This window comes from Callospermophilus lateralis, chromosome 15 (assembly GCF_048772815.1).
Source record: "Callospermophilus lateralis isolate mCalLat2 chromosome 15, mCalLat2.hap1, whole genome shotgun sequence".
Classification (NCBI taxonomy): domain Eukaryota; kingdom Metazoa; phylum Chordata; class Mammalia; order Rodentia; family Sciuridae; genus Callospermophilus; species Callospermophilus lateralis.
In genome coordinates this window covers 85,565,826-85,578,950 of record NC_135319.1, presented here as the reverse complement: position 1 = coordinate 85,578,950, position 13,125 = coordinate 85,565,826, and the positions used below count along the sequence as shown (strand labels likewise).

The 13,125-nt window shown below is 40.4% G+C and overlaps 1 protein-coding gene across 6 annotated transcripts in view; it reads right to left on the bottom strand.

The window, feature by feature from the left end:
• Positions 1-10,011: 10,011 nt before the first annotated feature.
• The window catches only part of Plekha1 (pleckstrin homology domain containing A1), a 62,211-nt gene continuing 59,097 nt past the window's right edge, over positions 10,012-13,125 (bottom strand). For 3 of the 6 annotated variants that reach the window (XM_077105271.1, XM_077105276.1, XM_077105272.1), the window contains exon 12: positions 10,012-12,571. In XM_077105271.1, the coding sequence (XP_076961386.1) occupies positions 12,254-12,571 (318 nt within the window). In that variant the 3' untranslated portion in view covers positions 10,012-12,253. The remainder of the gene's footprint in view (positions 12,572-13,125) is intronic. The other 3 variants (XM_077105273.1, XM_077105274.1, XM_077105275.1) reach the window with 1 other exon arrangement.

Sequence of the window (13,125 nt, the reverse complement as noted above, 5' to 3'; positions counted from 1 at the left end):
TTTGAATAAGAACGGTAGGGCTGGAATAGGGCTCAGTGGGAGAGTACTTGCCAGGCCTGTCTGAGGTACTAAGAACAACAACAAAAAGAAGATCTGTATATTTTGCTCAGCTTCATGCAAACACAGTAAAAATTTAGGTAAAAGGTATACTCTTCTTGGAGTATAATTTATCAAACTGACCCTAGAAGAGATGACCTCAAAGAAAGTTTGGGGGAGTTCCTGGAGAGAAGGGGAACCCTGACTCAGGTCCAGGGGTATTCTTGGCATACAAGACAGAAAATTTCAGCGTGTGCCAATCAGAGGCATAGACAGAAGTTTATTTAGTAAAGTAGTATTCAAGGTGATACCGCAGGTTACTGGTGACAAGTTCTGCTCCCCACATGTTGAAATTTGAACATTAGAGGAACACGCCAAGGCAAGCATATAAAACAGGTTTATTTAAAAAGGGGTAACATAGACTTCTCCCGGGAGGAAGGGGGCATAGCATGTGTCCTGGTATCCCAAGAAGCAAGGTGTTCTGCTCTTTTTAGATGTCTTAGGCTTCCTTTGTTCTCCTGCCTTCTCCCCCTTACCTTCCTCCTTCCTGCTCACATGACTAGGCATTTGAGGGGCCTAGGAAATAAATGCTCGGTGGGATGGCCAAAAGGTGGGAAACAGGTGGGCTGAAGGGGGAAGGACACAGGGGCCATTCCTGGGACAGGTTACCTTAGCAACAGGCTGGAGCAGGGGGAGGTTCATGATGAGGGTGGAGGAAGGGCTCTGAAGGAATTAACATTTCAATCCCTCAGGGACCGTCTCCAACTTGGCAGACTTACTCTTAACTGGCCTCTTAGATCTGACCTGACTCGATTTACCCATCTATACCGACTGCCTGCCTAATTCTGGCTTCAGAGGGAGAATGGGGGCAAAGCAAGAAATACACATTTAAGGCATTTAAGGGAGAACGGGGAGAGATGTGCATTTGGGGCGTTCCCAACTCTTGGGTTAGAGGAAACTTGGTGAGGGAGAGGTATGGAAGTGTAGTTAGGGAAGGTAACAGGCAAGACAGTTTCTGGTGGTCTGATCAATCTCCGGACCCTCAGGCTGACGTGGTATTATCATGACCTGATTATTGATCAGATAATGAAAGTCCCCTACACTATAGGTTCCTTGGAAGGGATACCATCTCTTCCTTTGTAGGATCTATTTACTGGGGTTAAGTAGACTTACATATTTTCCAGGAATCTGAGAGTGACAGGCCTGGAAGGTAGTAAGGCGTAGGGAGTGACAGGCCTGGGAAAATGTGTAACTTCTGAATGAAAATATTTTTTTCCTAGTCCTTCCTTTAAGTCTCCTTTCTACCTATTTCTTATCCTACCTATTTCTTATTCCTTCTATCCTACCACAGAAGATCTCAGCACATCTGCTTTCACAGAGAAAACGAGGAAGTTGTCAGAGACATCTGAGCTCCAGGTCCAGAAAGTTTTATAAGGAAATTCCACCAATTATTTTTAAAAATATTTTTAGCTGTAGATGGGGACAATACCTTTATTTTTTACTTATTTATATGTGGTGCTGAGAATCGAACCCATTGCCTCACACATGCTAGGCAAGCACTCTACCACTGAGCTACAACCCCAGCCCCAAATCCCACCAACTTTAAAGAATGGTTATTTCCAGTTTGTTTAAAGCTGTTGTGGAACAGCTTAAAAGAACACCTCCCAGGACTGAAGTTGTGGCTCAGCGATAGAGCACTTGCCTCACGAGTGTGAGGCACTGGGTTTGATTCTAGCACTACATAAAAACAAAGGCATTGAGTCCATACACAACTAAAAAAAAAAAAAAAAAAAATTAAAAAAAGAACACCTCCCAAGTGTTTCCCAAGAGGCTAGTGTAACACCACAAAACTTACCAAAAGCCAGGCAGGGTGGTTGGTGCAGGCTGTAATCCCAGCAGCCTGTAATCCTAGCAGCTTGGGAGGCTGAGGCAGGAGGATTGAGTTCAAAGTCAACTTCAGCAATTTAGTGAGACCCTGTCTCAAAATCAAATATAAAAAAAGGGCTAGGGAATGTAGCTTAGTGGTTAAGCACAAGTTGGTTCAATTCCTGGTACCAAAACCAAAAAAGAAAAACCTACAAAGACAGGCTGGTGGGCCAAGCCTATAATCCCAGCGGCGGGGGAGGCTGAGGAAGGAGTCCAAAACCAAGCTCAGTAAAAGGGAGGTGCTGAGCAAATCGGTAAGACCTTGTCCTTAAATAAAATACGTAATAGGGCTGGGATGTGGCTCAGTCACTGAGTGCCCTTGAGTTCAACCCCTGGTGCCCCCCCAAAAAACAAACCCCCAAACCAAAAAAAAAAAAATCTATAAAGATTAGATCTATACAAAATAAAAATAGACACATACCACATATTTATGCAAAAATCACCAATAAATAGCAAAAAGAATCAAGCAGTATATTTAAAAAATAATAAGTATCAGGGAGGTGACACACCTACTTAGGAGGTAGATGGAGGAGGATCACAAGCTCAAGGCCAGCCTGAGCAACTTAATAAGACTGTCTCAGAACAAAATAAAAAGGGCTGGGGGTGTAGCTCAGTGGTAGGGAGCTTGCCTAGTATTCTGAGGGTCTAGGTTCAATTGCCAGTACCCCCCTACACACACCAAAATAAAACCAAACCTGACCAAATGGGATTTAGTCAAAAATTAATGATAAATATTGGAAAAATGGATTAATATTTTTCACCAAATTCAACCAACGAAGGAAAGAAAATTACTCCCATAGATACTGAAGATAGGATGTTATGGTCTTTTGTGAACTGAGGCAGCAGAGTCCCCCTTCATGCGGATTCTTGAAATCAGGCCAGAAAGATTTCAGATGTGTCAGAGAGTGAACTAGAAGGGATGGGAAATGGGCAAAGGGACACTCTCTAGAGAGGGTGTGCTCTCAAAGAGGAGAGGGACAGCACACCTCTCCTGCCCTCCAGTTTGACTGGGGTTCCAGGGAAGAGTCCAGAGTCCCCCCAAGTCCACCTCTTGACTTCTGACAGCAGGATGACATCAGAATTTCAAGTCCCCACTGCTATGACAACTCTGGGTCACTTTGGCTCCTGCTGACCAGTTCTAATTGGAACCTGTTCACACAGATTTTATAATTGGGGGAATCACTGTTATTACCCTGGGTTCTACGATCTGGTCTGTCAAAGGGTCACACAGGTGATTTGTGATCTTATCATTGGCATTTGGGGCCTGCACTACTTCTGCAGGTGGCAGGTAGATTGCTAAGGAATGTACCATATCCTGTTGGCTTAGGCCAGGCAGAGTTGCAGTAAATTGCTTTTTAAAAATGAAAGCGTGTGGGGTTCAGCACAGTGGGTCAGTTTATACAATTACACTCTTGACCTCATGTTCCTACCACTCACATCTGTCTGTCCCTTATCCGTAGATTCAATATTTCCATCTCCACCCAAAGCCAACATTATACTGAATGGGGAACCATGAAGGACTTCCCATTGCAACGGGGGACGGCAAAACGACTCACTCCCAACACTGCTCCTGGTCACAGTGTCAGCTTGGCTCAGTGCTGACCAGGGTATTCCCAATTTCCTCAGTCTGTGCTTTTCCACATCCTAGGCAGTTTCACACCTTCTGTTCTCCCCTGGAACCTCTCGCATCTCCTTCCCCATCTCATAATTGAGGATTCTGTTTCCTAATTCACTGAAACTAGAGACAAAAAGATTTTTAGAGACTTGCCCCTCTGCATTTACCCACTTAGCCAGTGGCTAGCCTGCCCTTGAATAAAGCCACACCTCCCAAACTTGTGCACCACTTTCCTTTTTGGTACCACAGATTGAACTCAGGGGCACTCAACCACTGAGCCACATCCCCAGCCCCTTTTTGTATTTTATTTAGAGACAGGGCCTCACAGAGTTGCTTCGCGCTTCACTAAGTTGCTGAGGCTGGCTTTGAACTCTTGATCCTCCTGCCTCAGCCTCCTGAGCAACTAGGATTACAGGCCTTTGCCACCACACCTGACTCTTTTTCCTTGTTAGCTCAGTTTCTAGTTTTCAAACCAAAACACTTTCCATTACCCTACTGCCTCACTTCCTGTCACTCCTCAGACCTGACCCACTAAGTTCTCCACCTTAAAAACATAAACAGACAAAGGAGAGTGGGAAGGAAGGACAGCTTAAGTGACAACATGACCTAAGACCATGAGTGTGAAGTATGCATGGTTACCAAGAGTGGATGTCATCAGGACCAACGGCCCTCTATTTGCAAAATGCAGTAAGTTTCCATGGGAAATATGTTATGATCATATCTCGAAGGTACCAAAAACAGGCAGGGAAAAAAAAAAGGCTTGATGTGGGCAAGTTTCCAAATCACGGCAGGTTCCCCACATTCCCTGCCTCACACTCACCCTCACCCTTTCCTCCTTCAGAAGACTAGCATGAGAGGGTTAAGTACAGCAGTTTGGGAGGAAGAGGCAAAAATCTTCAAGAAAATTATTTCAATTTTATGCACCAGTTTGAACCCAATATTTACAAATTGTCATGTCACGTGGCTGTTATAAAGAAATACTTTTTCTCTCTGGGACTTTCTAAAGGCCCTTTCCCCAACGTCTCTTCTCTTACCCACACTATCCTTTACCTATCATCAGTTTATGGGTGTGTAGTTTTCCACACCACTGTAGTTTTCCTGCTGGATTTTATCACCTATTATACTTTTGTTTCTTCAGGCAAATTCCTGTGGACAGCTTCATCACCTTAGGCCTCCTGAATGCTGTGTGTCATACACTGAAGACATGGATTTGAACTAGACTGACTTCAATGGGTCAAAAGCTTTCTCACACAGAAAAACATCTTACCCTTGCCCATACCAAAGTGATTATCTTCATGATCCATCTCTATATCTACTTCCTGTGCAAGAATTTGGCATTTCAATCCCCAGCCCTATTTTGTATTTAGAGACAGATCTAAGTTGCTTAGAATCTCACTTTTGCTGAGGCTGGCTTTGAACTCTTAATCCTCCTGTCTCAGCCACTGTGCCTGGTGATCTTTATTAATTCATATGTCAGCATGAAATCTTTTAGGAAGGTTCAGGAAACTTATCTATTATTCTTAAAAGTTCACTTGAGCTGGGTATGGTGGTACAAACCTGAAATCCTAGTAACTCAGAGGCTTGATGCAGGAAACATGGCAAGTTTGAGGCCAGCTTCAGCAAATAAGTGCGACCCTCAACAATTTGGTGAGACCTTATCTCAAAATCCAAAATAAAAAAGTCCAGGCAAAGTAGCTCAGTGATAAAAGTACCCTGGATTCAATTCCCAGTGTATTGAAAGAAAAAAAAAAAAAAAAAGTTAAAGGAATGTATAAAGACAACTCTCATTTGAAATACGGTTGTGGCTGGGTGTGGTAGCACAAGCCTATAATCCCAGGAGCTCAGGAGGCTGAGGCAGGAGGACTGCAAATTCAAAGCTAACCTCAGCAATTTAGTGAAACTTAATCTCAAAATAAAAATAAAAGGGACTAGGAGTATGGCTCAGTGGTTAAGCACCCCTGGTGCTTAACCACTGAGGAGGGAGGAAGGGAGGAAGAGAGAAAGGAAGGAAGGAAGGAGAAAAAAGAGAGGGAGGGAGGGAGGGAGGGAGGAAGATGGATGATTGATTATGGTCTTGGAAAATGTTGAAAATAAGACCGAATGAAATTTCAACTCATTATTAGTAACCAGAAATAATATAAACAAAGCAGTTTTCAAGACTCTACTGTGACAAGAGTATCACAGGGGTCAGAAGCCTAAACTTTGGTACTTAAAGATTGCATTTTAATCCTAGTGTGACTCTGGACAAATGACTAATCTGTTTCCAAACCATAAAATAGAGGCATGTGACTATAAAAGGGTCAGAATGAGGGAATTGTGTGTATCTTGACGGCATCAGTCTCAATATCCTGGTTATAATACTGTATTATTTCAGTTTCTAATATTTCTTATAACTACATGTAAAGCTACAAGTATTTTATACAAAAAGTTTAATCCAAAATTCATTTGTAGCCGGGTAAGGTGGCACATGCCTGTAGCCTGTAATCCCAGCAGATGGGGAGGCTGAAGCAGGAGGATCATGAGTTCAAAGCCAGCCTCAGCAAAAGGCGAGGCGCTAAGTAACTGAGTGAGATCCTGTGTCCAAATAAAAATACAAAATAGGATTGGGGATGTGGCTCATTGGTCAAGTTCAATTGCTGGTACCAAAAAAAAAAAAAAAAAAATTCATTTGTAGCTGGACATGGTGATACCTACCTACATGTAACCCCAGTGACTCAGAAGGTTCAGACAAGAGGATCACAAGTTTGAGGCCAACTTCAGCAATTTAGCAAGACCCTGTTTGAAAACAAAAAATAAAAAGGACTGGGGATGTAGTTTACAAGTGACCCTTGGTTCAATTCCCAATACCCGCTTCTCCCCAAAGAGTCATTTGTAAATGGTGGCTTAAATTTGATATTAACTTCAAAACTATCCTAAGCAACCACCTATCTTCTCTTATTTTCTGTTTTGGGTAAAGAAAGAGAAACAGGTACCAAATTACTTTTAATTTTAGCAATGGGATAACCAGAAGGTGGAGCTATTATCCATGAATACACAATAGTAAAACACTATTCACATTTTATTTATTTAGGTACCAGGGGTTGAACCAAGTGGCCCTGAACCATTAAGCCACATCCCCAGACACACGCACCCCACCCCCAACTTTTTTTTTTTTTTTTTTTTAGACAGGGTCTCACTAAGTTGTGGAGGCTGGTATCAAACTCTGAATCCTCCTCAGTCTCCCGAGTTGCTTGGATTACCACACGGGGCTAAATCTTTGCATTTTTGATACAAATATTTCCTATCTCAACAACTGTCAGCAGGTTTATGTAGTTTCTTTTAAAATTATTTTTTAGTTGTAGTTGGACATGGTATCTTTATTTATTTATTTTATGTGGTGCTGAGGATCGAACCCAGGGCCTTGCAGGTGCTGGGCAAGCACTCTACCGCTGAGCCACAACCTTAGCTCTTCTTTATTTTTTCTAAGAGACAGGGTCTTGCTACCTTGTCCAGGCTGGTCTTGATCTCCTGGGCTCAAGTGATCCTCCTGCCCCAGCCTCCTGAGTAACTAAGGCATGTACCACGGTGCCCAGGTGCCCAGCTGGTTGTAAATTCTTGAGCTGCAACCAAAAGTAAAAGGAAAGCTGAGGGAGGACACTCCTTTCTGTCAAGGCAAAAAGGCTTAGCATTTTCCTTCTCATTTGGGGTTTTTTAAAAAAACATTTAAAATAGTTTTTGAGGGAAGAAAATTAAGTTGCATGGGTTAATAAAATTACCAAGACAGATACAATTCTCTCGTTTTCTATAACGTAAAGGTGAGGTTTCAAAATATGTATACACTTGCCCAAGTGTGGCAGACCTGGAGCTGAATCCAGGCCCCAAGATTCCTAGTATAAGACAGCTGTTGTATGTAGACCAACAAGAGAAATTCAGGTAAAAAGACACACTGAAGGCAAAAATGCAGTATCTTTGTTTTAACTGTGTATTGTTTGTTTGGGTACTGGAGACTGACAGAACTCAGGGGTGCTCTACTACGAAGTAAACCTACAGCCCTGCAAAATTGTTGAGGCTGATCTTGAATTTGAGATTCTCCCATCTCCCGAGTCATTGGGATTACAGGCATGCACCACTTTGCTGGGCCATTGGTTTAATTTTAATAGTCACATTAGTCTTAAGTAGATCTTTTTAAAAAATGGACAAACTATGTCTATGAATAAGCAAAATTATGTATTCAGCCAGGCACAGTGGCACACACCTGTTAATCCCAGTGGCTTGGGAAGCTGAGGCAGGAGGATTGCAAGTTCAAAGCCAGCCTTAGCAATTTAGTGAGACCTTGTCTCAAAAAAAAAGGAAAAACAGACTGGGGATGTGGCTTAGTGGTTAAGCACCTTGGGTTCAATCCCTGGTACCAAAAAGAAAAACAATAATAAAAAACTATCTGCAAGAGAGCTACTTATTACAGGAACATAAGAAGCATCAAGAAACCACAAACAAAAGGGTAAACATAAAGCATCTGTGATCCAGAGGGGAAAACAGCACCAGATGCTGGCAGGCCAGTAGCTTTCAATGAGGTGGCTTCCGAGATAAACGTGCTAGAAATTATTTTCAAGTTATAACTGATTCTCATGGCTGGATGTGAACAAGGGAACATGGGCTAAGCATGCAATGATACCTTTTAAAAAATATATATTTTTAGTTGTAGATCAACACAATACCTTTATTTTATTTATTTTTATGTGATGCTGAGAATCAAATCCAGTGCCTCAAATGCACAAGGTAAGCGCTTTACCACTGAGCTACAACCCCAGCCTGCAATGGCACTTTGAATTAAAAAAAAAAAAAAAAAAAATCTTAATCTTTTAGAAAAATAAGTGTACAGTTAATAAAAAAATCAAACTCAGATAAAGTCTTGGAAACAAAGCTTTCCCCAAACAGTATCAGTATTAAACATTCCTCTTTCTGAAAGCACTGAAAATGCTATGTATAAAGATGTCAAGTGGGTTTCTACCAAATGAAATATAGAAATGTCCACGGATTTCTAAAAAATGAAACACTGATCAAACCTCAAGTTCCTTGCATTCTAGGGCCAACGTGGTCCCAACGTGGGAAGGGCGAGTGGGAATACACACTAAGCTACTCAGCAGCTGCTCAGTGGGTTTTTCACCAATCATTTAAATAAATGAAGAGATCTGAGGGCCTATGAAGAAGAAAGCATTTCAGAGAACAAGAGGCCTTAGGAAAATGAGAGCGAGACCAAAGAGCAGAACACTAAATGAACCTGTCTGGAGAGGAGAGAGGAACTCCTGGAGGGCACCAGGAGCCAACCCACATGACTCTAGCCAAGGTATAGATCCTAACAGTTCTTTGTCCCATGGGCAAATCCTCTCCTTCCTGGTGGCACAGGTTTGGACTGATTGATTTTTAAGATATAACTCAACTTTTGTAAAAGGAGCATACATCAAAATGTTTAATGCCTGCCCTGAGCAATGACAGGATGAGGGTGGTACAGAGAAGTCTAAGAGGACATGAATAGGTAAGAGGAGATACTGGCTCAGAGTCATTTTGGGCAGCCATCTCGGAGAACAGGATTATGAAGATACAGGAGAAAAGCAGCAGAATTTAACAATGAACTAGACATAAAGAATAAAATAAAACATCTAAGATTACTGAAGGCTTCTTTATACAGAGAACATTCCAGAATTGCAAGTGAAGAATTCGTATTTTAAAGTACATAGTACTTTAAAGTGTACAGTTCAATACATTCTCTTCCTGCCTTGTCCTCACTTATTGAAGGAGGACTTGAGCTTTACCTGTACATCACAAACCACACAGGGAGGGCTCTGGGTGCAGTGTTCACCACAGCTGTCAAGAAAATTATCAAAAGGGAAAGCTTGGCCTGGCACAGTGGCACATGCAACTCAGGAGGAGGAGAGTTAAAGCCAGCCTCAGCAACTTAGCAAGGCCCTAAGCAACTCAGTGAGACCCTGTCTCTAAATAAAATACAAAAAAGGGCTGGGGATGTGGTTCAGTGGTTGAGTGTCCGAGTTCAATCCCCAGTGCCCAAAACAAACAAACAAAAAACAGGGAAAAGTTGTGAGAAGCAGCAGCCCGTGGATGGTACCTCAATGTCCCACCTGGGAATCAAAAGGCCTCTGCATCAAGCCTAGGCTCACACCATCTAACCAATGAGCAAGCATGATAAGCAACCCTGATGGTCTGATTCTATGCTTGCAAACTCCCCCACCTCCCAAACCCTGACATCTTTCCTTGTATAATTTCACATGAAGCTATGCCTTAAAAATTCACAGATCTGAAGTTTCTTAATTTTTCAATTAGCAAATAATTACTATCCTTAAATATGTAAATTTAAGTCGATTACCAAAAACATTTTGTACTTGCCCTGTTTACTTGTTCATAGGAGAGCTGAAGCAAATGGAATGAGAAATAAATTAGAATGAATTCTGAGCAGTTTATTCTCAAGTCATTACAGTGTTCAACCAGTTCGACATATAAAGATAAAAGACGTAACAGTAAACATTGGGAGGCACACATTCCCATTCTGAAAGAAGACAGGTTACACATACAGGAAAAAAAAATGCAGCAAATATTAGGGTATTCAAAGTAATTTTTTGACACTTCAGATGTGACATATTTACAAGAAAAGGTAAGTTTTAAAATAATTAAATAATTTCCATAGACTTATAAAAGAATTGAGATAAATACTAGGAGACCCTGACAATCACAAGAACATTTTCCTATGCTATTGAACAAGGGTAGTTCTATAAAAAGTCCCAAAATAGAGCTAATATTTGCCACCATTAAATATATCAAATTACCAATACCAAAATATGCTAAAAGGAACATGCAATGTGGAAGCTGTACCAAAGAAAACAGCATCAGGCTCTTGAATATTGCAAAGTTCTATACAAGTTTTCTTAGGTGCATCCATGAAACAAAACTTCTTTCAAAAGAGCCATTAAAATGTGTAGGTCAGCAGAAAAAGTGTAATTATTTAAAACCTTTTTATTCTATCCTTTTCAAATGTAGGTGCAAAAGAGAAAAATCTAAATATAACTTTAAAAAATATTAGCTTATGAATGAAAAAAGGTGAGTGGTGCATTCTTATGCATTTGGATTTTTTAAAAATATTTTTTTCAAATTGCAGATGAACACAATACCTTTATTTATTTATTTATTTTTATGTGGCACCGAGGATCAAACCCAGTGCCTCCCATATGCTAGGCAAGCACTCTACCACTGAGCCACAACCTCAGCCCCTGCATTTGGATTTTTTAACTCATACTCTATTAATTCTAGTATAATGTATCTTAAGCTCTGGACCTTACCACACTAGTAGAAAGTTTTCCTTCCTCTCAGACAAGAAGTCATCTTAGAAAATAAAAAGGAGAAATGGTGATATGTATGAATTCAAAACAAAACAGTACTGGAAAATGGTAAAATATAAAAATAGCAGCATGTGTAATTCAAGACTGTGTTCTTAAAGCAAATGTTTAAGACTGAACTGCAAAATGGCGCTTTCTCAAACTAGTCTATTGCAACAATAGAATTCTTTAGAGAGGTGCTGATATTTTTGACATCCCCATGATTAAGTGTATACTTAAAATTGTTTTTTAAAACATGTATATTGCACAGGTAAGTATAATACCAGCATTCTGGTATCTCTAACATAAAATGCTATATTATTTAACATATTAAGCTATGCTACTAAAAGTTTTATCTCACTGTTTAAAGCCAATCATGTAGGAATTTTGAGCACATTAATCTCAACATATTCTTAAACAAGATGGAAAAACACAGGCACTTGAATACAGGTTATTAGTAACAAAAAAGTAGAGGCCACAATTTCATGACTAAGGGCAGTTACGTTGTCACATATAAAGTTGAGGTCTTTCACCAATCCAAATATGGAGATGAGAAATATTTACAAAATTTTGTTAAGAAAATCAGGTGTCTCCAATACTTCCAACCTAATGATCGTCACTGAACAAAAGCACTGACAGCTGCAAGTCCTAAGCTTTTTCAAACAAATATTTAAAATATAGTTTGAATTCTAATTTCCCCCCTTTCTCGAGCCTAATACAACCCCCCATCCCTACCAAGGGTCTAAATCATATCTTCTGTGCAAAATTTAACACTCATCTCAAGATCCAGGGCATCAAAAATGGTTATGATTTCAAAATAGTCTACATTGCAGTATAAATTTTGCAGCACCACAGACATCATGAGCTTAGGAATCTTAGTCTGGCAATATTTCATTCAATAATATTAACCAATAATGATGTTTAAATATCAACATTTAATAGGAATCATAGTAGCATTTTTTAAATGACCAAAATCATTAATAAGCATTTTCAATGTTTATAAGTCGTTAAACATTTAAACTGTCAAAGTCACTAGGAAAAAAAATACCACACACACATTTTTACCACCCAAAGGAGAATACACAAAGCTTCAGATAGTTGATATGAAGACAATCAGGTTTTTTCCTTCTTTCTGAAAAAAATGACATTTCACTTGGCTACTCCCTAGATTCTTGGTTTACCAGCTTTCAAAGAATACATCTAAGAGGCAGTATAATATACGCATTAAAACCCACTTCCCCTTTTATCATCTTTGGCTAGAAGCCTCATGAAGGACACTGAGGATGGATGGTGGTAGGCCCTGCATGCTTCCATCTCACACATCGCTGACTGGAAGGCTTGCATCATCCAAGTCCACGGGGTCACCATCTTTTTCCTGAGGGCCATTTTTACTTTGAGGTTTTAGCAGAGCTTGTTCAGTCACTTTGGAAGCTGGTTCTCTTGCAGAGACAGTCTGGACCTTGAAGTTCCCTGGCCTGACCTTGGCAAGAGATTCGTAAAATCCTCGCTTCTCCATGGTAAAGCTTGAGACCAGAGAGTTGCTGCGAGAGGCTGTGGAATGTGAGGTGGCTGCTGCTGCGGCACCGGCAGGACGGACAGTGTGTTTGGACTCTGAAGGACTGTGGGAATGCTCCTAGAAAGAGGAGTAATGGTCAGACACTGTCAATCATTGACAATAAGGTTAGTAATTCAGCGTAAGACTTGATTCTCTGAAAAACACACATACACGCACACGCAGCAGAAGCATAAGCCATGCAGGATAAATGCGCAAGTTCTTTCCCAAAGCAAATGCATTTTTAAAGGTGAGTTTAAAGCAATGACAGCCAACAACCATTTCCATTAAGAACCTAGTTCTGTCACCAAAGCTGAATTTGGCAGCTAATGACACTTTGAAGACTTAGCCAGCCTAAATCAGGATAGTGTTCCAACTGCAACTGAACTGTATTTAGAGGAAGCCTACCAGCTTTACCTTTTATTTAAGAGTATATTCTCAATTGACAATGGGAATTATCCCATGTATTTTAAAAGATAAAAATACAAAGTCGTAAATTTCTCTGATAATCAGGAATCAAGATTTTTCAAATATTCTATCTTAACAATCTGATAAAATTTAGTTTATTTCCCTAAATTTCATTGCAACCAATAAGAACATGGTCTTTTTATCTAATTTCATGTATTTAGTTTTGA